The sequence below is a fragment of the Drosophila arizonae genome, chromosome 4 (assembly GCF_054131065.1).
Source record: "Drosophila arizonae isolate 15081-1271.41 chromosome 4, UAZ_ARI_1.0, whole genome shotgun sequence".
NCBI classification, from domain to species: domain Eukaryota; kingdom Metazoa; phylum Arthropoda; class Insecta; order Diptera; family Drosophilidae; genus Drosophila; species Drosophila arizonae.
In genome coordinates, this window is record NC_142924.1 from 5,740,578 (window position 1) to 5,767,007 (window position 26,430).

The 26,430-nt window shown below is 41.2% G+C and overlaps 1 protein-coding gene across 4 annotated transcripts; it reads left to right on the forward strand.

Annotated features, from left to right (window-relative positions):
• Nucleotides 1-1,858: 1,858 nt before the first annotated feature.
• Nucleotides 1,859-25,490, forward strand: ImpE1 (Ecdysone-inducible gene E1). Of its 4 annotated transcripts, none has more exons than XM_089467824.1 (7): nucleotides 1,859-2,002; nucleotides 5,863-6,200; nucleotides 11,416-11,587; nucleotides 11,826-11,957; nucleotides 20,047-24,209; nucleotides 24,311-24,857; nucleotides 24,924-25,490. In XM_089467824.1, the coding sequence occupies exons 2-7, from the start codon at nucleotides 6,102-6,104 to the stop codon at nucleotides 24,992-24,994; spliced, it is 5,184 nt and encodes a 1,727-aa protein (XP_089323950.1). In that variant the 5' UTR covers nucleotides 1,859-2,002; nucleotides 5,863-6,101; the 3' UTR covers nucleotides 24,995-25,490. The 4 variants fall into 4 exon arrangements, with proteins under 4 accessions (XP_089323950.1, XP_017863971.2, XP_089323949.1 ...); XM_018008482.2 differs by lacking the exon at nucleotides 1,859-2,002 and adding an exon at nucleotides 2,113-2,664; XM_089467823.1 differs by lacking the exon at nucleotides 1,859-2,002 and adding an exon at nucleotides 2,113-2,664 and having other exon boundaries at nucleotides 5,930-6,200.
• The last annotated feature ends 940 nt before the right edge of the window (nucleotides 25,491-26,430 follow it).

Here is a 26,430-nt window from a genome sequence, read left to right on the forward strand (position 1 = left end):
AGGAAGAAAGAACAAGTAGAAAACAGCAAGGATACAAAAGAAAAGAGAGAGGATGAAGTAGTAACGAGGAAAGCGGAAGGAAGTAATAGTACCCAATTGGAAAAATCAAGGAAGAAAGACGAATAAGAAAATAGGAAGAAGAAAAAGCGTCAAAGCGTTTAAAGGAGCTGGGAAAATAAAGGGAAAATAATGAATATACAAAATACTAAGAAACATGGAAAAATGGAAAAATTCCATGAAAAAAAGATAATGGCAGACAAAATCGCAAGAGAAACTGTGCAGGAAACGTTAAATCTAGGTTGATATGGATTTTCGCTATCTAGTAATTCTGTACTATTATCTCCCACATAGATATACTATTAAATTAACAAATTGATGTTCCTAGGCATTTCCTTAGACTACTTCTTCGTACTCTCTACCGTGTGGTAATAAGATCGACCGTTGATCGAGCGCTAACGAGGGTGAATAAACGCCTTCGATAGCTGTTGATTGATTTATTAATGACCTTTGTTATTGATAAAGTCCGCCTCCCAAATGCAAATTTGTTTGCCTTGCTAAAAAATTATATGAATATGCTTTCGTTATGCTTCATTAATTTTTGGCAAAAAAAAAAAAAAAAATTATTCTCAGTTCCCTCAACCCGGCTCAATAGACAATCAAAAATACTTAAGATCATTTCCCCATGCTTTTTTTTCCTACTCCGCAATCAGCGTCAATTATTGATTTATATGTATAGGTATATGGTTCTGCCTGTGGGACAATCAAACTGAAGTCAGGCGCCTTCCGGTCCTCAATAAAAACCTTCAAATTAAGTTTTGTATATGAAAAAGTTTTGCACCAAAATCGAAGCAATTTTTTATTTTTGTCTGTTCCTAAAGCTCAAGAGAAAGAAAACGAAATCAAAAAAATAAAGTAAAATAAAATAAAAGATCAACGCTTTCAAGTGCCCACTTGGCACAATATAAAAAAATATCTTTGCGCTTCTTATGCGAAGGCGATTGCTCTCTATATGCGAGTGCGTGGGTAGTACAAGAAGTTCGTTAGGCGTGGGCTGCAATCAATCTATTAATATATGATGATACTTATATGGATTAAGAAATTTATAGCACAGTAAAAGTTTTCCCTTTCAGTTCATTAAGAGAAATTTGGCTGTAAAATAAATACAATTTAATAAAAATATTATATATTAAAGCATTATATATTATTATATATTAAATTCGTAAATAAATTGTAATAGGTTTTTTATATTTACACAGATATATTTACTTGCATATAAAATAGATAGAATTTTTTTTTTTTTTTTTTTTTTTTTTTTTTTTTTTTTTTTTTTGAGAAAATTTATATTTCTAAAATTCTAGATTTAATTAATCACAAATTTTAAAAACGATTTATTCAAAATAAAAATAAAGAATAAGTTATTTAATACATATATTTTTTAATAAATTATTTAAAAATTACGTTCAGCCATGGAGCATAATATTTAATGCTTTCCTTAATAAATCATTTCCCCCTTTTGGCATTTTGCAACCCTTTGAACCACTCCGATTGGTCAAGTCACCGTCCGGACTGAATCAACAGTTTCTCTGGCAATTTGGCGGGTCAGATTCAACTCGAAATGAACGCAAATGCGAAAATTACACCCCAAGCGACCAATTTAAAGCCATTAAATTATAATTTTGTAAATTTTAAAGAGCCTATGCCCGTTCAGCCAGATATGCCAGAGATGCCCAGAAATGCCCAGAGACTATGGACGAAGACACCCGAACGAACGCATTATTCAATTAGTGTGAAATGCGATTGTTTATTTTCGGAGTAGAATTGTGGCACGTCGTTTATTTTGTTGTCTTTAGTTGGCTTAGTACAGAATTGCGGCGATTGCTCAACACTGGCGGAAGCAAGTGACGACGACGACGACAACAACAACAAAAAAACAGTTAATTGTAAACGAAAAGTGAAAAACACAAATAGAAATAGAAGTGGATGTAGGTGTAAGCTGTAAGTGGTAAGTGGTGAGTATATATGTGTGTGTCTGTGTGCAGGTTACGTTTATCTGCTTTAATCTGCGCTTGCAACTGTCCCCAACTGACACTCATAATTAAAGAAACAAATAAAGCACACACAGCATAACAGACGACACCAGCAACAGCAACGCCAGCAGCCTCCACAGCCTCGCAGCGACCACATTAACATAGTGCAAGAAAATAATAACAACAACAACAAGCACAAGAGTAGCAACGGCAACGGCAACAGCAGCAGCAGCAGCGACGACGACGACGACGACGGCACTTGTCGTGTCTGCGCGTCTGCGCGCAGCGACGCGTCGCTACGTCCGATTTCCAAGGCAGCGCAAAGCTTCCAGCTGCTGTCGCTGCGGCTGCGGCTGCGCTGCCTTGACTTTGACTTTGGTCTGGAGCTTTTAAGCTGGCGTCGCAGCCGCTGCCGGCGTTGGTAACTTCTTCGTGTCTGCAAACGGCTGCTGTCTTAGTTCTTAAGTCCGTCGTTGGCGTGCTCCTCTTCAGTTCGTTGCTGACCAACGTAACGTGCGGACGTGCCCAGCTCGCCTCCACAAACGAACCAAAAACAAAAAGAAGAAAGAAAATTTGAACAAACCGAAATAAAACAGAGCAGCGAGGCGAAATACAGTGCAAATTTTAACATTTAATGGTAAAATATATAAATATAAATCGAAAATCTGATACGAGTGCGCGACGCGTGTGTTGAAACGGAACAAATATGAAAATTAAATCAAATAAATAATAATATATTAAATAATGAATAATAATAATTAGGTCTAATGTGTTGCATTTAATATATACGTTATTTTATGCGCCTGGCCAAAAGAAAAGAAAACTGTTCAAGAATTTCACCAACTCGCTAGTGTTGTTGTTGTTGTTGTTGCTGTTACGGTCTCGATCTCTCGTAGAACGTCGCTTCAATGGGGTTTTTTGTGTGTTTGCTGTTTGGGGCTGTGACGGCGTTGATTTTGTCCATGTCCAGCCCAAAGGAGATGGAGGGGCAGCTCTCTGTGTGTGTGTGTGTGTGTGTGTGGCAGTTGTTGTCCATGTCCAAGGCGCGGCCAGCGGCGACTGTAATTTCTGTCTTGCGCATTCTAAACACACACACACACACACACACACACACAAAAACACACACTCACACTCGAAAAAGCAAACAAACAAACAAACAAACATGGAACGCAGTCAAGTGAAGACGAGTTGCAGGCAGAGCTGCAGAGGAGCAGAGCCGGAGAGCGGGCAGAGAGTCAGAGAGTCAGAGGCAAGCAGATGAAGACACTCCTGCCTTGGCTAGTTTGGGAGGAGATGCAGATGCAACAACTGCAGCAGCAGCAGCCGCAGCAGCATCAACTGTTGCTGCACATGTGTTAGCGCTCTCTCGCTCTAGCACGCTGCATTGCCATATTGGGCGCATAACGGTGCAAAAATCGCGTTGCTTTTTAGCCTCTATCCATGTGCATGTGTCGCTCTGTGTATGTGTGTGTGTGTGTGTGTGTGTGCTGCTTTTTATGCTGCCAAGTTTATGTCCATGGCTGCTGCATTGATGACGACCCAGCGACCGATAGACCAACCAAAGTGCGATCAAGCGAAAACCGCAAAAAAATAAGAAAAATTGGGGAGGGGAAGAACAGCATCAGAATCGAAATAAAAAATGAGCAAGAAAAATGCGCTCTGCAACTCCATTTGCAGTTTTGCGGTTGTTTGCAGCAGCCGCAACACTTCACCCAAAGACACACACCAACACACACACACACACGCACTCATACGCACACCCGTTAAGTGTGTAGCTTGGCACTTGGCATACCATTGGCCACATCCTCGACTCGCATCCTGCTGCTGCTCCTGTGAGTGGGTCAGCGTCAGCAATCAATCTGCCGGCCTTCGCTGCTTCGCCGATTGAATGCCTGCGCCTTGGGCAGCGTTTGGCGACGCCCCCTGCACTTGCACTTTGACCGCAATGCAAATAATCATCATTTGGCAGGACTTGTTCAGAGCGAGAAGAAAACATAATAAATTACAAAATAAACCGCTAGCAGCAGCAACAGCAACGTGACTACACTGAGCGAAATCGGATGTTGATTGGGGAGATATAGGAAAAACTATGAAGAGAAAATATAGAGCAAAAGATAGATGGCGATATAAAAGTTTTGGTAGATTAATTAATATACTCTCCAATTCCCTACGAATTTTAGTCCAAAATGCATTTAAAGTGAGCTGAGGAACTTGATAAGAGCTGAGAAAACTTTTCTTACTTCATTTTAATGCAGCTGCAAATATTCGCATAAAAATATATTTTTTTAGGGATTAAATATCAAACATATATGATTGAGTAATTGTGTTTTTATATATTTTTAACATTTATATTTTTTCACAAATCATCTGAAGCGCATGGTAGAAAAATATCACAAATATCTTTGAGTCTCTAGCGAATAGTCTAGTCTCTTTAATTTTTTTTCCCATTTTGAAAGAATATTCAAGAATATTTTGGATTTTCATATCCAGATACAATATATGATAAACCTCAATTCATGAATTCAGCAAATTTGAAGATCTCAACAGACTAACATTTTGGCTATTCTTGAATATCATTTCGTCATAATTTATACAAGATAAATCGAGGAACTTTCTGAGTGCCCACCAATAGAATATGTTTTCGCTTCATGAAACTTCTTTAAAAAAAAACTTTAAAGAAATATGACATGAGCTGCAGTGTTCTGCCGTTAGTATAATAAGAATAAGATCAAGCAACTAAATAATCCTTATACAATTTCAAATGATAGAGCATTAGATTGTCAAATAATATATTTATATATACATATAAAAATATCCCATACAAACTCAAGTCTCGACTTGAGCTGCTCCAAAGCATTTTCTCACTGTCCATCGCGCTATAATTTACAAGAGCATTATTGGTCAATAGGTTATGGCTGTGCAGCATCCACAGTTTCCAACTATATGAGTGTGAGCGTGAGTGTGTGTGTCTGTGTGCCCTAAGGCATTAGCATAGACTGACTGCAGTTTAATGGGCCACACAGACAACGCTGCTCACTAATTTTTATGTGCACAGCTTGCGGCTCTTTGGGTTGCAGCCCACTTTAAACGGAACTCGAAGTCAGGCAACGCCTATAAGTTTTTTTCCCCATTTTTTATTATTATTAAGTTATAAAAACTACAGCAACAACAACAACAACAACTAGAAGACAACATGCATAGAGATCTTAGCTGAGAAGTAGCCCAAATCCGACCAAAAATTGAATGCCGTCTAACGGTTATGGAGCTGACTGACAACACGTTGTCGTCACATTCCCAAGCTCACAAGCATTGCAATAAAATGAGATTTTATAACTGAAAAAAAAAGTAGAGGAAGAGGAAGGCGAACAAGAACTAGTGGAGGCAGTCCCCAAAAATATCCAAGACAGTTCTATAAACAGTGAGAGGCAAAACAAAAAAAAACAAAAAAAACTAGACAAAGGTCGTCACAGCAAGTGAAAATAGCAAAGTAGAAAACCGAAAACAATTATGGGCAGCCAGGTGTTAATTTCAAGTTCGTTGCCTAAGTCATTCGTTTTTGTCGGTGCTTCGTTTTGAATGTTGTAAGTGGAGCGCACGGGCTGCGCCCAGTGAATGCGAATGAGGGGCGTGCGAGCCGGCCGGCAAAAGGCCATAAAAAACCTTAAAAAAAAAAAAATGAAACACATTCACATATATTTCATTATTATTATTATTATTCTTACTTATATTATTATTATTACGTTGTTGTTGTTCTTGTTGGGCTTTGAGCGTACGTTTAACGTTTTCGTTTGACTTCGTTTCGTTTCGTTTCATTTCCGTTTTGACCCACGTCAAGTTCAAAGGTTGTGAACCACACAGCAACAACAGCAACAACAATAACGAAAAATAAATATATACGATAGCAGCAGCAACGACAATAACAAGAACAACAACAGCAACAACAACGACGGTTGCATTTGACAACAAACGCCTAGCTGGCAACATCTTCTTGGAAGCAAACGCTCTGTGAGAGCAACAACAATAGCAACAGCAAAAGCAACAGCAACAGCAGCAGCAGCAGCAGCGGCAGCAACAATGACAGCGACGCCGACGTCGACGTCGGCTGCGGCGAGAAAGCAACCTGCAAATAGCGCGTTGCTCCGCGAAGCTTTTACGGTTAAGCGGCTTTTAGCGGTAAGTCCACATGAATAAAACAACAAATAAAACACACACACACACACACACACGCACACACACACACACACACACACACACACACACACACACACACACAGCAATGCATTGCAGTGTTGACAAACATCGTTCAATTCGCTAAAAAAAAAAATCTGCCATTGATCAGCGCCAAACGGGGTTGCCACACCATTTCATATTTTTTGGGGCGTTGCCAATGCGAACTGCTCCCAAAAATAAAACTTCAATTATTGTCAAAGCATTGTTCGGCTTAAGCATATTTCTATATATAAGTACAAAGTTTTTGGCGTGGGCTGTTCGGCATTTACTTAAGCCTCGACTTTGACTTTGATCGTGGGCCGTTGGCCAAGTTTTTACAGCTGTTATAGCCGCTTCAGCTTGAGTGTGTGAAAGAGCTGTGAAGTCGGCCATTGGGTCAAACGTTGTCTGATAGATGGCCAAGGCGTCGATGCTGTTGATGATCACCATCATTGCCAACATCATTATCATCATCGTCTTCCACTACAACTCTTTCAGTTAGCTTAACTGTTTGCCTAGCAGGGCGTCCGTCACTCCAGCTCTCTGAATAATGTACGCAAATTAATCTAATAAAAAAAACGGTGGGAGTTACACTTTTTATTTTGTTCAGATTTAGGCTTGGGAATACACAAAGGGCCCTTTATGCCTTAGGTGTGCCTGTCGTTGGCACGCTAGCCAACTTAACTTTTGAATTATTGAAGCAATAAATGTTCTCTTGAAAATGGCTGAGAACTGGAAATGTGCATTTCATAAATGTGGGGTAAAAGCGTATTCCAATTAATAACGAGAGAAGAGTGGAAGACCAAATTGATTTGAATGTGAAAGAAAAGTTTTTAGGTAATAAGAATATAATTTTTATTAAGATAGGCTAGGGCTGGGAGAAGGAAATATAAAAAAAAAAAAAAAAAAAATCTAAATATAATATGGAAAATTCATTACAAATGAATAGGCAACTAAGGATTCAATTAAACTAATTATTCAAAGATTTTATTTTGTAATATGATACATTATGATATGTATGATATACAAATAAAATATTTTATTAAACGATTTTATTTTGTAATATAATGAATTATCATATGTATGATATATATTATATTTTTTATATAAGACATTTTTATTAGTGAGTCCTTTTAATAAGGTCCAGTATATATGAGAGCTGGTAATATTTCTTAATAAGATTCTATGAATTAAGTAATTTAATATCAGTTGGCTGACTCATAGAGCTCTTGACTTAACTATCTTCAGCCTTGAATTACCCTTCTTATGCAACTCTTTCAGAATTTTCTATACACATATACATATATATACATTAATATATATATACATACATATATATCCCAGCATCTTCCTTTTCTTCCTCCACAAAATCGTAGTGCAATTATTTATATTCACATTTTTTGCTGTTTGTTTAACCGTTGCTCGGTCTTAGCCTTGGTCAGCAGCCGTTTCACCTGCATTTCAGCTGTGGGCAGCTGTGCCTGGCCAAAGGTCAGCAGACAGTCTGGCGCCCAACGATCACAGACTGCAACAGCAACAACTACAGCAACAACAACAACAGCTGCAACAAATGTACGAACGTAATTTGTAATTTGTAAAACACGAAAAATGATTTTCTGCTGTTGTTGTTGTTGTCTTTGTTGCTTGTGTAATTTTGTGGTCCTGCTGCTGTTCTTTTACGATGCTGCCAGTAAATTACGAGTGCCGGCAACCGAGGCGTGCGTTCAACTTCTTCATTAGCGCTCAAATTGCAAAAGTTGCCGTAAACAAAATATAAATCATGCCAGCTAGCAAGGCCCCGCTAAATGAATAATGTGCGTGTGGAGGTTGTATTATGATGGCCTGGCCAACACCGGCAAATCCTGTCAGCCACTTGCTAATAGCATCCTACACACGCTACTATATCGTATACCATATACACATTTATATATATATATATATATATTTCGGCTATATTTAAACTGCTATTTCTTGCACTTGAAAGTTTGCTGCTAGCCAAACAAAAGCGTCTGGCAATGAAAGTAACTTGAATGCTTAATGGGTCAACCTGAGCTGCGGAGAGTGAGAGAGAGAGGAGGTAGGAGAGGGAGAAGCAGACACTGGTATAGGTCTAGTCTTTCATATGCTGGCCACTCTAATGGGCCAACAACAATAATCACATTCTCTGCTCGTGCTTAAAAGCCACTCGAAAGCATAATTAAACAATTTTTTTTTTTTTTTTATTGACTCTTTTCTTTTATATTGATGCTGCCGCTGAGAATTCAGAATTGAGAATGGAACTGAGATTCTGTCTTTGTCTTTGTCTTTGCCTTCGACTCTGACTCTGTCGATGCTTTTTTAAACTGCTGCCGGTTTCCATTCTTTTGCAGCTTCAATAGCAATTGCTGATGCTGCTGATGCTGATGCTGCTGCTGCTATTGAGTGTTTTGTTATGAGCCCACGTTTAGTTTTGCGGCTTGTGTCAGCCAACAGCAATGGCAACAACAACAACAAAAATTCAATTGAAATTGAGTAGAAATTGTGGTTGTTAAAAAATTGTTGGGAAAAAAAAGTGCATAAGGCCAAATTCTAACTGTAATCTATATATTCATTTGGCATAGAAATAGAGGAAGTCAAAATCAATTTAGCTAAGTGTGGCAATCAAATAATAGAATTTTATAGAGGCTTATCACATATTTACAATGCTTTTAACTTTGTGAGGCTGAAGAAATGTTCAGCTGATATTGCAGTAGAGATGCTCTACTCTATAGAGACCATATATATAATATATGATATGATAGAATATTTTATGATTTTTTATTGACCAAAATTTAAAAAACTATTCAACATAATATAAAAATTCTGTTTAAATTTCACAAAAAAAAAAAATATATATATATATATATAAATAAATAAAATAAAAACAAACAAAAATAAGTAAAAATGAAATAAAATAAATGAAATAAGTTAGAGAATGACCAACAACTTTTATTTTATAATCCTATACTATACCTATACAAAAACCGGAAACAATATTCCTACAGACTCTACTACAGACCCTCTCAATCAAAAATGTTTTCAAGAAACTCGTAAAAATAACTTTTGCAACAAATTATGTGCAACAATTAACTATTCAGCATCCATATCTATGCAACTAGCATCAGTTGCATACAGGTTCAACTTCTTTTGCTTTTTACAACATCAGCAACGACAACAGCAACAACAACAACAACAGCAACAACAACTAACTGTAAACTTATGTCGCAACTTGTTAAATTTGTTAGCGAAGAGCTTGGCTTGCGTGTGCTGCTCTGCCAATTGAAATTCTTATTGGAATTTGCTTGTAGGCGCTGGGGAAGGGGGGCATATCTATTACAATTTAATGCTGTCATTGAATTTTATGCCTCAGCAAATTTGAGCTGGAAATCAAAATGAAAATATAATTACACAAATCAGATGGCGCAGTACCGTTTCGTTTTCCATTATCCAATCAGACTATGCAAATAGATATTGTTACCCAACTCAAGAGTGGGCGACAAGGCGGACGGGCGGGTGGTTAGTTAGTTGGGCGGGGTAGTTGGCATAATTAATGGCGTGTGGCGCTTAACACTGGCCCGAGTGCATTGTACTCTGTGCTCCGCATTCTATCTGTCAGATACACACGTTCTAACTGCAAACGGCCCAAAAGATACAAAAGCCAAGAGCTGTAACTGGAGTGTGTTATAATACCCTTTGCTGTTGTTGTTGTTGTTGTTGTTGCTGTTGCTGTTGTGCTTAATTATAGAGAGCCCAAATGGGTTTGGTTTTTTTTTTCAGATCTGGGCTTTGTGCAGCACTGGGCGTGTGTATCTTTGTGTGTGTGTGTGTGTGTGTTGTGTTCAGGCAACTGTTAATTTTGTTTTACAACTTGTGCTTGTATCTTTGAAGCATCTATAACGTGTTCGTCTGCTTATCTGGCTAACTGTCAGTTACAAGCATAACAAACACATGCGTAATATACACCAACACACACACACACACACACACACACACACACACACTCACATACAGCTTTTCATTCATAAATATAGTAGCTACAATAACATTATATCTTTTGGTTGGTTTCTTGTGCGATTTTCGACTACACAAATTAATTATACCGCAACACTTCATGGCCAAGACTTTTGGCTAACGGCGATTTCGTGTACTCAAACAATTAGCTTGCCTGGTCAGTGTTGGCTAACGCCTAACGCTTCACGCTGTGCAAATTTTACGCCCGGCTAACTATAAAATTGTTGATTAACCATAATTCTTATATCATCTGCATTTTACAACATAATTATATAAGATCTATGGATATAAGCTTGTAGCTTCGTGATGTGGCATGTTTTAGCATGGGCATGCTCATATAATTTGTTGCAGATTAGATTGGATTAATGCTGGATGAACGTGTTTGACTTGAGTGAAATATTCGAGAACGGAAACTGTTAACTCATCTATGTTGCATACGAGAAAGTTTTTTTTTTTTTTTTTTTTTTTTGATTGGATTGATTTTTGCTTCGTGGATTATGTAGTTCAGTAATACTAGAGATTTTTTATGTCTGACAACTAAGTGCAACATATGATTATTAATAAGATATTTTTCTCTGATTTCGGAATTTCTATTTAATTTCAATAGCATTATGGATGACTAAATGTATATAGGAGATCAGCTTAATCCTAATTATCTTTTATCTTTCAAAACCGCAGTTTTAGAGAAATGCTTCATTATGAAGCTCATTAGGAATTTGACCCAATTAGTTTTAAAACTTACCTGACCTAGCTTGATTTCTATGCAAACAATTAGGCTAATCTTATATGCAAAACAACACAGAATGAGAACTAGAATGTTGAAGATCAAATCGATCCAAATTCGATTGAAGATCCTATATATAGTAAGGTATAATTTCTGGGTTGATCATCTGGCCTATATACATAGATAGTAAGATAAAATTTCTGAGAAGCTAATTTGACTATTTTGTTTAGCAACATTTTTATATGAAACAAAAAAATAAATTGATTGGAATGTAGAATAGCTTCTAGTATACCATTGCAGTACATATACCTTCTAATATAATCTATAATATATATTTATAACGAATAATATTTATAAAATTTTATGTCTTTTAACTTTTTGTTATTCTGTATTAAAAATCCTAATTTACTTCAAATATTCTTTCAGACCTTTGTCATATGCACACTGCTCAACACAAGTCAGGCTCTGGAGCTGGGTGACAAGTGCCAGCATGACATGGACTGCACAGATTTCATCAAGGGCAGCAGCTGCTCAGCGCTGGGCTACTGCGAGTGTGCGCCCTACTTTGTCCAACTGGACTCCAAGCGCTGTCTGTCATGTAAGTCAATCTTTGAGTAACCCCATACCATTGCCATTACCATTCCAAAAAAAAGAAGAAAAAAAAAATAGAAAAAAGAAGACATGTCTCTATTGAAGATATGTCTATTTGTTTATTTGTTTGTTTGTTTGCTTGTCTGCAAATAATAGTGCTTCAGTTGTTTGCATAAATGCAGAGAAGCCGTTACTCATATGGCACATAACTTACTTAGCTGTATCTCTCGTTTCTTCAACTGCAGCTCAACTACTGGGCGGCGATTGCCAGGTGAGCGAACAGTGCTCAATGAAGGTGGCAAACAGCAGCTGCTTGGACGGTGCCTGCCGCTGCGTCGAGGGATTCTTGCAGTTCCGCAAGCACACATGTCTGGGACGTAAGTATCAGACAACTGTTGATCAATTGTGGCCCTAATTGCATGGAATTTCATAATTACAATACATACACACATACATACATATATACATACATGAATAATAATAATAGTAGCCTTAACTGTCGTTCGTTCAACTTCATGTTGTTTAGTTTTCACATAAATTGCAATAAATGCTCAAAAAACAAAAAAAAAAAAAAAACAAAAAAAATCTAAAATTGAAAAGAATGGAACTTTGATTGCTTATCGTCTAGGAATTACACGCATGTGCAGCAAATATACACACCTTTCCTTTTCATATCTGGCATCTGTACAACATATATAGTTTGTTTTTCCAATCTGTTTAACCATCGCATTTCATTCATTTCCGCTTGATTGTTTGACGTTCGTTAACACTTCTATAACAATTTTTCTTTTGCTATTGCCGCCACTTGACACAAGCAATTAACATGGCTATAACAATAACAAACAAACAAAAACAACAACAACCACAACCACAACAACAATTGCTACTCTCGAGCTAACAAGACAATCGTGTCACTAATTATACGCATAATTGGTTAATATTCCTAGAATCATGGAACGAGCCAAAAGCCGAGCCACTGCATACTTCAAGTTTTTGTCTTTCTCTTCTTCTTTATACCTTTCCAATTTTCCACTTTAGAATTTCATTTTGAATACGAAATGCGAGTGGCCATAAGAGAGGCTTTTGAGTTTTGTAGGCTTGTTCGGAAGTGGACATTGAGTGGCCTATCGATTGAGAAGTTGTAATTTGAGGAACATATAACCTCATATTAGCATGAGTTCATTTTAGATTATATCAATTAGTAGGCAACGAATCTAGCTGCAGACAAACAAGCGAAGGCTTACAGATTATTGCAGATTATTAAATGAATATTTCATTTAGATATTCCAAAAATATATGTATAAAGTTTCGGTTTATTAAGTTCTGCCTAGGGCATGTCTGTCTGTCTGGTTAGTCTACAAATCTTCTGATGAAGCCAAGGAAGTCTTCTTTGTTTGAGTGCAGTAGAATGTTAAATCTAAGTGCTTGGCTTTCGAATTTCTGTATGATATTACAATTAGAATAGCTGACAGTGCCTGAAATTGTGTTCTCACAGGTCCACATGCATTTCATTATGATCTTTTGAACTAGTAGTTTGACACGCAGCCGCAGGGTAGATCTTCTTCCGATAAAGCCAGAGATTTTTAGACTGTTGATTTACTTATTTATTTATTTATTTATTTTTTTTAATTAGCTGATTTAGCTTTTATGGTACCTAGAATGAGACTGAGATTAATAAAAAAGTTTCTTAAACGAATGATATAAATATAGAAAGATATTAAATATATTTCGCATTAACGGTAAACTTCAAGGGCGCCCTAAGTTGATGATAAGTAAAAATAATATAAATATAATAAATAAAATTAATTTTATAAACAAATCTTAAGGAAACTAAAAATATATTTAAATAATATATAAGAGATATATATATTTTTTTAATAATACTATACTTATTTTATATATATTATATAAATTTAATATATTTGGATTGTGCTTTTTATTTAATCTTTTTTTTTTTTTTTTTTTTTTATTTTTATTGAGATTCTCAGAATAATTATTCATTTTGAGCGGCAATAAATTATATTAAAACTTGCGATTTGTTTTAGAGATTAGAAATGTTTCTTTTTGTAGTTCATATCAGCAGACAGATGAAATATGAAGACATATTCTTCTCTAAGATAGATGAGCTCCAGGTTATGGCTATGGTTGATAATAAGCTACGTACGTTGTTTTCTTGCTACCTGATGAGAAAGTTTATTATATATTTTATTAGAGCTTTATATTTGATTGTCGTATAACGTGCATTAGCAAGATATTTCTGTATACTAGAATACAAAGTAGAGTCCCCACTCAAAATTATGTTTAACAAAGCTCAAATCAACTCGGCGCTGTTTATTTTCCAATCAGAAGTCCCTTGAAAAATTCGACTCAACAAAAGAACTTTTCCAATTAGCTTTTCAGGTGTGCTTTACTCATTAGCCGAATGCAGTTCGATGAGCAAAAGAAGCACACAATTTTGATCGAGGCATTAGTTAAATGCTAGTTCCATTAGATGTTTGCTCAGCATTCGAGTTGTTCCGATTCTGATCAATGGCTGGGGTCGCATTCCCGCCGTATGTTGGCACATTGGCGCCTAATGGCGTTAATCTGATTAGAATGTTTCGTCGATTCGAGTGAGACTCAGACTGAGACTGAGACGGAGACTGAGTACGAGCTGCTCAGCTGGCCACTTGCGGTACATTTGTTTGCCCAGCTACTTAGCGGGCACGACAAAGAACACGATTCGAACTGCGACTGCAATGGCGACGGCGACGACAAACTGTAACAGTCAACAGTGGCAGCAGTAGCAGCAGCAGCAGCAGCAGCAACTGTTGCCTAGAGTTCGTGTCTTTGCCATTCACCTGTTGCATTCTACTGCGACATAATTATACGGCATTTAAAATCAACTGAATGCAAAAGACGCCCAGTGGGCGTGGCACGGCAGCTGGCAGCGGTCTGCAGGCTACAGGCTACAACCAACTGGCATTGCCTGGCTTTAATATTTAATTAAAATAATTTTAATGACATGTGGTCGGGTCGACTGTTTGCGGGCAGCTAAGCGCATTGCATGCCATTTATGAGATACTTTCACCAAAAAACTAAAGAAATGCAGAAATACGGAAAGAAAGCAAAGCGGACAGAGCTAAGAGAGGAGCAGAACCTTTCACCAGCCGCAGGTCCTGTGACAGCTTCACAGATTCGATTAATATCTCCCTCTCTCTCTCTCTCTCTCTTTGTGCTTGTATCTGTCTGCTTTACATGCCTAATTGCCAGCGCTGCTTTTGTAATTAAATTGCACTGATTATGTGAAAAGAAAGCAAGCGACACGGTCAAAGAAAGTCCAATTAGCGTAGCAGCAGCAGCAGCAGCCGCAGCAAGAGCATCCAGAACTCTGAATCAGAATCAGAATCCAAACTGCAACTGCAACTGCAGCTGGAACTTTTGCTGCTGCTGCAGTTGACTCCCGTTTTGCACAGTTGACAAACGTTCACTACTCTGTCTCTCTCTTTCTCTCTCTCTCTCTCTCTCTGTTTCACTCCCTCTTGGGTCAAGTTGAGCAAGTGCTGTGCCAGATTGGAGCTGTGCAGGCTTTCCCTGTTGTCGCCGTGCCACTTGTTCCAGTTTCCCATGCACCTTAACCCAAAGCCTCAAGAACTCCAGCCCAAGCCCATTTTCGGGAAAAACGTCGTGTAGACACTGCCAGCACTCTTAACAAGCCAGCCAAGCCAGCCAAGCCAAGCCAAACCAACCCGAAGCGAAGCCAGGCTGATCTTTATGAGTTATGCACACATATGACAATGTTTACCGCTTTGTCCAGAAGAAAAGTATGCCAGGCCAAGCAAATATAATGAACAGATACACATATACATATTGTATATATGCATATATACATTTATGCATTTGTCCAGACAAACAGCGTATGGACGAGGCAGAACGTGGCCAAGACAAAACTCTGCAAATGCAGTTCGAGAAACTTTTAGATTGAGATCTCGCGTTGCTCTGCTCTCGGCTCAGCTCAGCTCAGCTCAGCTCAGTTCTCGGTCTGTGCCGTTTGTTGATTTGCATACAAAGTTGCAGCAAAAGTGAAGCCAATGAGTGGTTGTTCACTATGAATCACTTGACCGCCATCGCTTAAATAACTGCACTTGTTCTGCTTTATCTGATTGCATTTTAGCTGAAAATCAAATAGCCTATGGAAGAAGAAGAAGCAGCAGCTGCATATGAAAGTTGCTCAATTTGCTTTGGCCAATCAAGCAAGTGGGCAAAGATGGGGTGGATAGAAGGGGGTAACATTGATTGATTCAATTGTGATTTATTGATATATTTAGTTATATATATTTATAAAGATATCGAATATATTTTACTCTATTATTTCATTCAATGTCTGACTGGTAGACAAATGATGTCTCCATATATCAAAAATTCATTTTTACATTCACTCAATTCGATTTTCTCTAGCTGACTCAAGCTATGAATCATGACATATTTAATTGTTAACTAAGAGCTAGGCGGATAGCCTTACGGATCTCTAGCCAAGCTAATTTTAATAGTCAATACGCAAGATGGAACCTTCACTTCCACATTCCATATCTCAGCAATGAAATTTGTCAGCTTCTGCTACTTTCTACGTGACTTAAAATTATTCTATGAATCACAGGGCTGAAGAAATTTATGCCAACTGGATTTGAAACTGTGAGCTTGGATATACATACATGCCAAAAAATATAATTGTAACGAAGATTTATCATGATCATGAATCAGACTGCGTGCAAGCCCAGTGGATGGATAGAATTGCTTTCTTCCTTCAATCTGCAATCTTATTTTAGCGAATTCAAAAAAATTAATTTTCAACAAATTTTTATTTCAAGAAAACTTTGGTTCCAAGAAAAGTATATTAATATATACTAATATTTTACAAAAAAAAATGTATATATTTAAATATGAAAATAGACTACTTAAATTTATTTATGGACTCGTGAATGTCGCTCTAATAAAATCATCCTCAATCAAATCAGAATTCAGACATAATTTATGTATAGAAATTATACACATTATGAAAATTCTTGGCCATTCTTTTGGGCCACTCAAATCGTAGTTCATTTCCAAATTTAAAAAAAAAAAAAAAAAAAAAAAAAAAAAAAAAAAATACCTCTCACTTTTGCCCAGCGCAAATTAAAGTCTTTAACATCGATTTAAAAGCGCCAAATTGTTGTTGGTCAGTGTAAAACACTTTCCATGCCACACAAAAGCCAAGCATTTCATTTCGTTTGACCGCTTTATAAAAAATTATAAGAAAAAGAAACAACTAAAAAAAAAAAAATAAATCTAAAAAACTAAAAAAACGATAGATACAACTGTGTTAATTTGCGCTGTGGGGGAAATGTTTTGACCATTTGTCCAAATTGCGCCAGAAGCCAAATTGCATGCAAATTATGTGGAACAAATGCTTTGGAGACCAGTTTTGCTACTGCCACTTCCTCAAACAATAACAGAGGCAAATGCCATAATAAAATAGAAAAGAAACGACAAGAAAATACAAGAAAGCAAAAAGAAAATTGCGAATTGCGAACGACTTGAATTGCAAGATTGACAAACGACGCCCAAATGCTCGACATCAAATGAAACCGAATTCCAAAATGCAAATGGCTGCAATTAATTAGAAATACCAGGAGGGGGTTCCTCTATATTTTTGTTGTCGTTGTTGTTGTTTTTCCTGCTTCGTTTTTATGGCCATGATTCGCAATGAAAGTTGGCAGCACAAAATTAACATAAATTGAGTTATTAAAGCCACAGGAACGCGACACTAAATGTTGCAGCTCGGTTTGGCTTGACATAGTTTTCATATGATTATTATTACTATTATTATTATTATGATTATTATAAGTTATTCGCAAATGAAATTTTATGCTGATTTTGATGAGAGAACTGTGATGAGTAGCGGGAGCTGGAAGTAAATGCAGCATCAGCTGCGATTCGACTCACAGCATTTTCACACGCGCAAACCGTAATCGAAGTGGGTTACCAGATGCAGTCGTGCCGCATTCGCATGCAACCTGTCACACCGGTGCGCCAGGCCAGCCGACAGAGAGAGAGAGAGAGAGAGAGAGAGAGAGAGGAGGCAGGTTAAATGGCCATGGCATTGCCCCAGCTTATCGATCATTGCTGCACAGAGGCGTCGTCATCAGAGTCAACCGGGGTGGGCTAGCCATTGTTGATACAACTACGAAAAGTGAAAGAGCATTTGGCTGGCTTGCTATGCCACTGCCTTCCATATTGGTGTCAGAGAGAAAGAGCATCTATCTCTCTCTCTCTCGCTCATGCTAGCTACTCGCATTTGGAATGGCTGGGCATAGAGTCAGTGTCAGGGAGTCAGCGAGTCAGCGAGTCAGCAGCCGGGCCAGCGTCAGTGTCAGCGGCGCATTCGTTAAGTATACGCCATGTATGCGCCTCTTAAGTGCAGAGGCCAACCGGTTCCGCCAAATGCCAGCCAATGCAACGCTCAAAATATCTTTGTGAAAAGCCGCCAACGTTTGACTCTTTGCCAGCCAAAAAAGCTAACGATACGATACTTCGTCTGCGGCTATGCGGCTCTGCGCTACTGCGGAAAATTCGTGGCGTCGCTTCGCTTCGCCTGACTTTTCCACTGGTCACAAGTAGCAGTCACAAGTGCTTATCCGTTATAAGTATTTGAGCACTTGTCACGTGTCCGTACCTTTAGAGGAGTCACGCTTTCTGATAGCTCTATTACAGGCACTTCAATCAGCTGCATACATACTATATATGTATCTCTATCATGAGTATTTCTGAAAGTCACTCACACTCGAAATTCTCAACCAGCCATCGGTTTCTTAGCTGCATTTCTTCTTCAAGTACTCGCTTAATTTAGCCAGAGCTTAAGTGAAATAACAGTTACCTGACAGTGATATCATCGAGACTCACTTCAGCAAAGCATTTTCCACAACTACATTGAAAATATATGAAAAATTTAAAGAAATAGAAAAATAGAAAAAAAATATTTATTTATATATTAATTTTTTTTTTTTTTTTTTGCAAAATTTTAAAGAAAAAAATTTAATTTATGAATTGTTTCCCTAAAGATGGAAAAGCAGTATTAATTTATATTTTTTTAAATATATTTATTTGTATTTCTATTCTATTTTAAAATTTTTGACAATAGAAAAAAAAAAATATTTTTTTTTAATAATAATTTTTTTTTTTACATATCATACACATTACATAAATTATATTATATTTAATTATTGAAAATGGTTCATTTTGTTCTGCTTGAGTTTCATAGCAATCAGCTTGCAAAAAGCTGTCAGCTTTGGTCAGCTTAAACTTACTAATTTAGCCATGCAAATCAGTCTCTCTGATAACTATACTCGAGCTAGACAATCAACTATTAAGCTATACTAGTTTTCCAGTCTAACTAATATCTTCGAGTCACCAAATTCATTCATTTTCCAATACATCAACTGCAAATGCCAAATCACAGCTTCGCTTAACCAGTCACTGTTTAGCGTGATCAATCACAGTTTAGCCACTCAACTCCAATGAGTGCCGCTTGCCATGGCAATGAAAATTGGGGCGCCTCGCCGGCTCTGGCAGTCAGTTAACTGCATTCCCAGCACAGCTGAGTTGAGTTGAGTTGAGCTGAGCTTAACTTGGCTCTGCCTAGACGCAGCCCTAAGGGCAAGCGAGTGCAGGTGCAGTTGCAGTTGCTGTTGCAGTTGCAGTTGCTGTTGCAGTTGCTGCTGCTGTTGTTGCTCTTACCAGTTGGCAGTTGGCAGTTGCTGTTGATCGTTGCAGTTGCCACGCCAAAAGTTAAAACGAAACAAGTGAAAACAAGTTGAGCGCCTGCAGCAGGCCCGGAAAGTGGGTCAGCAGAGCCACAGAGAGCAATGCATAAAAGAGGAATCGCTAAGCAGCTAACTGAGATTCAGATTCAGCTGGCTCTGGCAGTCAGTCAGGCAGGCCAGTTATGCGCAGTAGCCATATCGGGCGGGCGCTTAGGCGATGGAATGCTGAATGATGAGCAGGGTACATGGGCAATGGGAAACCGTAATGAAGAATGCGGGCTAGACAAAGGGGGGGAAGTTGGGGATGGGAAGATGGGCGACGTCATCGGCAATGCGTTGCAGTTGACTCTGACTCTATTGACGGTTATTAGGCATGTCCAAGGCGGGCTAATGCCTTCCAGATTGTTGGCATAATACTCGTTGCGAACAACCGATAGTTGTTGTTGTTGTTGCTTTTGCTGTTGCTGTTGCTTTTGCTGTGTTCACATTGCTGTTCTGGTTGATGATGATGATGGGTTTTTAATATGCATTTGGTGGCTGTTGCAACAAATGTACGGTTAGTTTAATAACAGAACGTGGAGCACAGCCCCAAGTGGGGGCCATGCGAATCTCTCACTCACCGCAAATATCTCTCTTCAACGCTTTAACCCCGCTTCTCCGTCTCTCTCTCTCTCTCATCTCGTTGCAGCCGCTCACCCTGGCGCCGTTTGTTATAGCCATGCCCATTGTCAAATGTTCGATACGCGCACCCACTGCGATTTCCTCATACCCAATCTCTTTGGACGCTGCCAGTGCACGGCGCCGACGCGCATGGTGGGTGGACTCTGTGTGGCACCAGCGGCCGATGAGACGGCAGCAGAGGAGCAGCCGGTTGAGAAGGCATCCACGACCACAACGACAACAACAACGACAACAACGCCTGTGCCTACAACGAGAGCAACAACAACGACGACAACATCGACGACGACAACAACAACAACTCCAGCGCCCACTACAGCGAGAACAACGTCAGCGCCCATCTTGCTGGAGGATGAGCTGCCCGCCAGCGTGGAGGAGCAGGCATTGGAAGAGGATGATATGGATGCTATAAAGCTGCGACCCCAAGTCATCGACGTGGACAATGGAGAGAAATTCGATCCTGTGGATCATGCACATGAGGAAACCGAATTGACTCAACAACAGGAGTTGGAGGAGAGTCAAGCGAAGCCCGAGGCTGAGCAGACGCAACCAGAGGAGCAGCAGAAGGAAACTGAGCTGGAGAGTGAGCACATTCCCGCAATTCTGAAGCCAGAGCAGCCTGAAACAGTTGAGCAAGCGGTAGCCTCCGAGCAGGAGGAGCAACGCCCCGTCGAGGAACAGCAGCCAACAACTGGAGCTCAGCAACCATTGACGCCAGCCGATGTGACCACCGAGGCCATGGAAGCTGTGGAGCACGAGACTGAAGCATTGCCCGCCTACGACTATCCGTACAAGATTGATGAGGAATACGCTGAGGAGCATGAGATCAAGCCCGCGGCAGAACCAGAGACGGTGCCAGAGGCGGAGGTGGATGCAAAGCCAGAGCCAGAGCCAGAGCCCGAGTCAGAGCCACAGCCAGAGACAGTGCCAGAGGTGCAAATTGAAGAGGAGGCGGTTCCAGCACCTGCAACGGTCAATGAGCCAACTGTTGAGGAGGAGGAGGAGCCGGAGGAGGCATCGGGCGCACAAGAAATTGCGCCAGCCGCAGCCGACGATACCATGAAATTTGATTATGAAACCGAAGAGCAGCAACAGCAACAACAACAACAACAACAGACGGCTGAGCAAGCTCCTCAGCAACAGCAACATGATGAGCTGGAATCTGCGCTAGGTGCCGTGCCCATTGAGAAGGAGGAGGAGATCAACAGCGAGACTGATGTGGAGGCAGCCACAGGGAACAATCAGCAGCTGCAGCTGGAGGATGAGAAGGAGCCGACGTCAAGCGATGCTGATGATGATTTGATACCCGTGCATGGCGAAGAGGTGGCGGAAAATGAAAGTGCAACAAATGCGCCAGCCAAGCAGCAGCCAGAGGCTGAGCCACAGAACGTTGAGCAGGAGGAGGTGGAGCAGTCGGGTGATCATGAGATGGAGACGGAGCAGGCGCCTCAAGCAGAGGCGGAAGCACAGACGGAGGCGGAGGTGGAGACACAACCACAACAAGCTGACGTCACAGCAGTCAATGATGAAGATGAAGAAGCTGTTGAAGAAGTGCAGCCAGCCAAGCAAACAGAGGAGGAAGAAGAGGAACAACAGCAACAACAACAACAACAACAAGACGAGCTGCAGTTCGCAACAGAAGCAACCGAAATTGAGGAGCCAGCGAATCTGATGGACAGCGAAAGCCCAGCAGCGACAATTGCCAATGATGCAGAGACAGAGGCTGAGCCAGAGCTGGAAAAGGAAAATCAAGTGGAAGAGGAGCCAGAGAAACCCGACCAAGCAGCTGAAGCCGCAGAAGTCGAGGCGGCAACTGAAACCGCGGCAGAGCCTGAGAATGCAGCTGAAATCGAGACAGAGGCAGAGGCAGAAGTAGAGGAAGAGGAAGAGACGGAAAATGGGAAGGAGAAGGAGACGGAGTCAGAGTCAGAGCTGGAGCTGAAGCTGGAGTCGACAACCGATCAGGCAGAACAAAGCGCCGACGTTAAGCCGACAAGTGGCGAAGATGATTTAAATGAAGCCAATCAATTAAATCAACAGCAAATCGCAGAGCAAAAACCAGACGAAGCTGAAGCTGAAGTTGAGGTTGAGGCTGCGGCTGAGACTGTAGAAGAGGCGACAACTGAGCAGCAGCTGAATGAGGAGCAGGCGGAGCAGAATGTGGAACATGAGATAGAGACAGAAAGCCAAACGGAGAAGGAGACGGAGTTGGAGATGGAGCCAGCTGCTGAGGTGGAGGCAATCAGCGAAGCGCAGCACGAAGAATCGACTTACCCAACAAATGATGATGAATTGGCGCCAGAGCAAGTCACAGAGCAGGTGGCCAATGCACAAGACGATGCAGAGGAGCACGACGAGGCAGCGGAGGCGGAGGAGACGGCTGCAACAACTAGTGAACCAGAAATCTTGCAGCAGCCAACAGAAGCAGCAGCAGAGGAGACTGAGCTAAATGCAAATGCAATTAAGACGCCCGAAGTGTCGGAAACAATTGCAGAGCCAGCGCTTGAGCTAGAGTCAGAGCCAGAGCCAGAGCCTGAACCAGAGTCGGAGACAGAGTCGGAGCTCGAGGCAGTGCAGGCGGTGCAGTTAGACAACATTGCTAATGATGAGGTGTCGCATGTTGAGGATGAAGTTGAGGAGCTGCCGTTGCAGCAGGCAGATGAGGTTGAAGGCGCGGCTGATGCGGCCACTGAAATACCGACAGAGGCAACGCCAATTAAACACGATGAGCTGCAGGAAACCGAACTCAATCTCAAGACGGAAGCTGTCACCGAGCGCAGTGAAAGTGGCGAGCTGGCTGAAGCGGAAATGGACAAAAATGAAAATGATAATATCATACAAGGAGCGGAGCCAAATGTGGAGCAGCAGCCAATCAAGGTCACAGCGGCAGAGGCCGAAGCAGAGGTAGAGGCAGAGTCCACAACTGAGCGGCAGATCAAATTGGATGAGGCGGAGCTGCAGCAGCCAGAAGTGAACTTCGACGATGCCAGCATGGAAAAAGTTGAGGATGCTCCAGCGGAGACTGTGACCGAAGCAGCAGCAACAGCAGCAGCGGAAATGGAAACGGAGCAGGCAGCCACACAGCTGCCCGAGCTGGTCGCCGAGGTGCCCATTGTGAGCGAGGAGCAACCTGCCGATGACTTCAAGGAAAGCGAAAGCGTTGCGGGCATACTGAACGACCTGATGCTTGAGGGCGACAGCACCGTGCCTCCAGTGCCATTCGGAGAGCAGCCAGCGCAAACTATGCCCATACCAGCGGGCGAGAAGCCACAGCAGGAGACGCAGCAGCAACAGCAGCAGCAGCAGCTGGATGAGAATGAAATGCCAGCCATGCCCGATTTGCTGGCAGAGGCCGATGAACTGCACGAGCAGCAGGAGCAATCCGAAGACACTGAAGCGGAAGCAGTGCCTGTCACTGAAGCAAACAGCAATGAGTTGGATGACAAACTAGTTACCTTCTATCCCGAGATGCCAGTGGAGCAGCAGCAGCAGCAGGAGCAACAGGAGCAGGAGCACGAACAGGCAGCTGTTACAGCTGAGCTGCAGCCAGAGTCAACCACATTGGAAACGGAAGCCGAGGCAGAGCCAGAGCGTACGCTGTCGCCTGAGGAGCTGCCCTTCGACCTGAGCGATAATTCTGGTCCGATCAGACTGCAGGAGCTCGAATCGGACAGTTTGATTGTGGAGTCCACGACGCTGGACACACAGCTCGACCAGAACAATCACATTGATGCGCTGAACGTGCCCGTCACTCAAGCCAACGAGGAGGCCACGCCCAACCCGGCTGATATCGTCGAGATCACCACGCAGACCATGCTCGGCTTGGCTAGTCGTGTTACCCTCATGGAGCCCGCCGCCCCAGTGGTGACCACCCTGAAGCCCCTGATGGCCTCCGAGGAGGCCACACCCCTGCCCGCTGTCAGCTACCCGCCAGAGATTCCCATCGTGTCGCTGCTGAGTGGCAAACCGAGCACAGAGCTGCGCAAGCGCGTCGACCTGGCCCTGGAAGCCATCTCTCTGGGTCTGCCCTGCGCCAGCGATCGCCAATGCCAGATGGCCGATCCCCACACCGTCTGCAATGCACGTGGCGTATGCGACTGCGCCGCATCAACTGGCGCAGATCAGGGTCAGTGCAGTGCGGAGCGCACAGGCTGCAGTCCCGGCACCTTCCAGGTGAGCATATTAAGACAGCATAAGCAGGAATACCCCTAATATAAATCGAATGCAGTTTCCCGTAATTAATCCCTCTCTCTCTCTCTCTCTCTCTCTCCTAGTGCCGTTCGAGTGGCGTTTGCATCTCGTGGTTCTTCGTGTGCGATGGACGCCCCGACTGCAACGACGAATCCGACGAGGAGTGCACCCACAATGCCCGCCTCAATCAGACCTGTCCGGCGGAGGCGTTCCGCTGCGAGCGCAGTGGCCGTTGCATCTCGCGTGCGGCGCTCTGCGACGGACGCAAACAGTGTCCGCATGGCGAGGATGAGCTGGGCTGCGATGGCCACCTGAAGGGCGGCAACAGCTGTCCGGCGCACACGTTCCGCTGCAAGAGCGGCGAATGCCTGCCCGAGTACGAGTACTGCAATGCCATTGTCTCCTGCAAGGATGGCAGCGATGAGCCGCCCCATCTCTGCGGCTCTCGTGCCATGCCCAATCTCTTCATGCGCCTGATCGAAGCGGGTGGCCTGCTGGCCAGTCGCCGGGAGCCGGATGCCTATTGCCCGCATCGCTGCAGCAATGGACTCTGCCGCTCCACCGCCATCGTGTGCTCCGGCCGCGATGGCTGCGGCGATGGCACCGATGAGCAAACCTGCGCCGTCTGCCGTACGTTTGAGCCCTTTAATACCATCTTGAGATCTGTAATTCATGTATTTCCCATCTGCATTTCAGGCTGTCCCGCTCCAACTGCTGCCAGCCTGCCGGCCTATTTGGCCAGACATCGCCCCATGCCGCTGTGGTAGACGGGGGGAGTAGGGAGATCTACATGATGATCGTCATCACTATACTTCGTGCACTTCACCCACGCTGTCAATTTGCCAATTTATGTGAACCAATTTTGGATATATTTGGATTTTTTGAGCTAGCATTTAAGTCGATTTAACGCTATTTATTTATTTATTTATTATTTGTTTGCGACTGCGCCTGCCACGCCCAATTGCCACCTTGCTAGCAAGGGATGGCCGACATCCTTTGACCCAGCGATGCTGACAATTGTGCGCCCTATGCGCAATCTAAAGACCCTCAAACACCACACACACACACACACACACACCTCACACACTATCCACACTTCATCCAGAACTTCATCTATTCCCATTATCAACTTTATTTATTCTATTCATGTGCCCATTGAACTATTTATTTATTCTCACTCTTCACCTAAATACCTAAAAAAAAAAAAAAAAATCCGAAAAAAAAACAAAAACTTCATTCGCTTAGCTTAGTTTTATAAAATTATCTAATTTATTTAAATTATGGCCAGGCAAAAACCACAATTAACAACAACAACAACGAGAACAAATGATGCATTTTTATCATAAATTAATTTGTTTGTAAATAAGTTAACAAATTGCTTGATGTACATGATAAATGACTATAATATCGAAAAGCTTCTCTATTCACTGTAACTCTATGGACTCTATCCATGCATGTCGAGTGGGCGTCGTAATACGCGGCCGCCCGCAGTTCCATCAAGTCAAAACGCATCACAAGACATCTAAAACCAATTAAGACAATACAAAATGCATGAATTTAATGATAATACAAATAAAAGAAAACTTATTTTTAAAATAAAAATATCAAAAAATTATAAAATTGTTTATTCTTTTTATTTGCCTACATTCGCATAGCAGATTTAGTTTAGAATCGACAGACATTTTGGTTCTGTCTTTTCCACTCTTTAGAGAGTCACTACTTCATTTTTATTGCTTCTTCATTCTAATACTATTCTACTACTTTTTTCGGTTGTACCTCCAACTTTTACTCCTACATTCTACTATTTTATATTTTCTTTGCATTCTTTTACTTATACGATTACTAGTTTCTTACTTCCAATAATTTTGTACTTCAATTATTCCTATTGTTATATAAAATAGTCTTTCCTTGTCCTAGCCTATCTATATCTGCTCCTATTTCCACTTTAATGCTGTTCCAAACAACCTTATTTCTTCACCAATTATACCAAAATCTACTCCTTTTCTTTATCATACAGTCAGTCCTATTTTTAGACGAACTCTTATTCGTACTCCCATTCTTATTCTAACTCTTCAACTTCTACTTCTATGTTTACTACTTTTTTCGTTCTGCCTACTACTATATTGGCTCCTATCTGTACTGTCATTTCTAGTCGTAACTAACACTACTTCTCTTCTACTACTATTTTCACAGCCAAATCGGA

What these genes read in the sequence shown, in the direction of transcription:
- ImpE1 (XM_089467824.1), top strand. Translation starts at nt 6,102, where the DNA reads ATGACAGCGACGCCGACGTCGACGTCGGCTGCGGCGAGAAAGCAACCT. An exon ending in CTCCAAGCGCTGTCTGTCAT is followed by an intron (nt 11,588 to 11,825) that starts GTAAGTCAATCT and finishes CTTCAACTGCAG; the next exon opens with CTCAACTACTGGGCGGCGAT. An exon ending in GCAGTCCCGGCACCTTCCAG is followed by an intron (nt 24,210 to 24,310) that starts GTGAGCATATTA and finishes TCTCTCTCCTAG; the next exon opens with TGCCGTTCGAGTGGCGTTTG.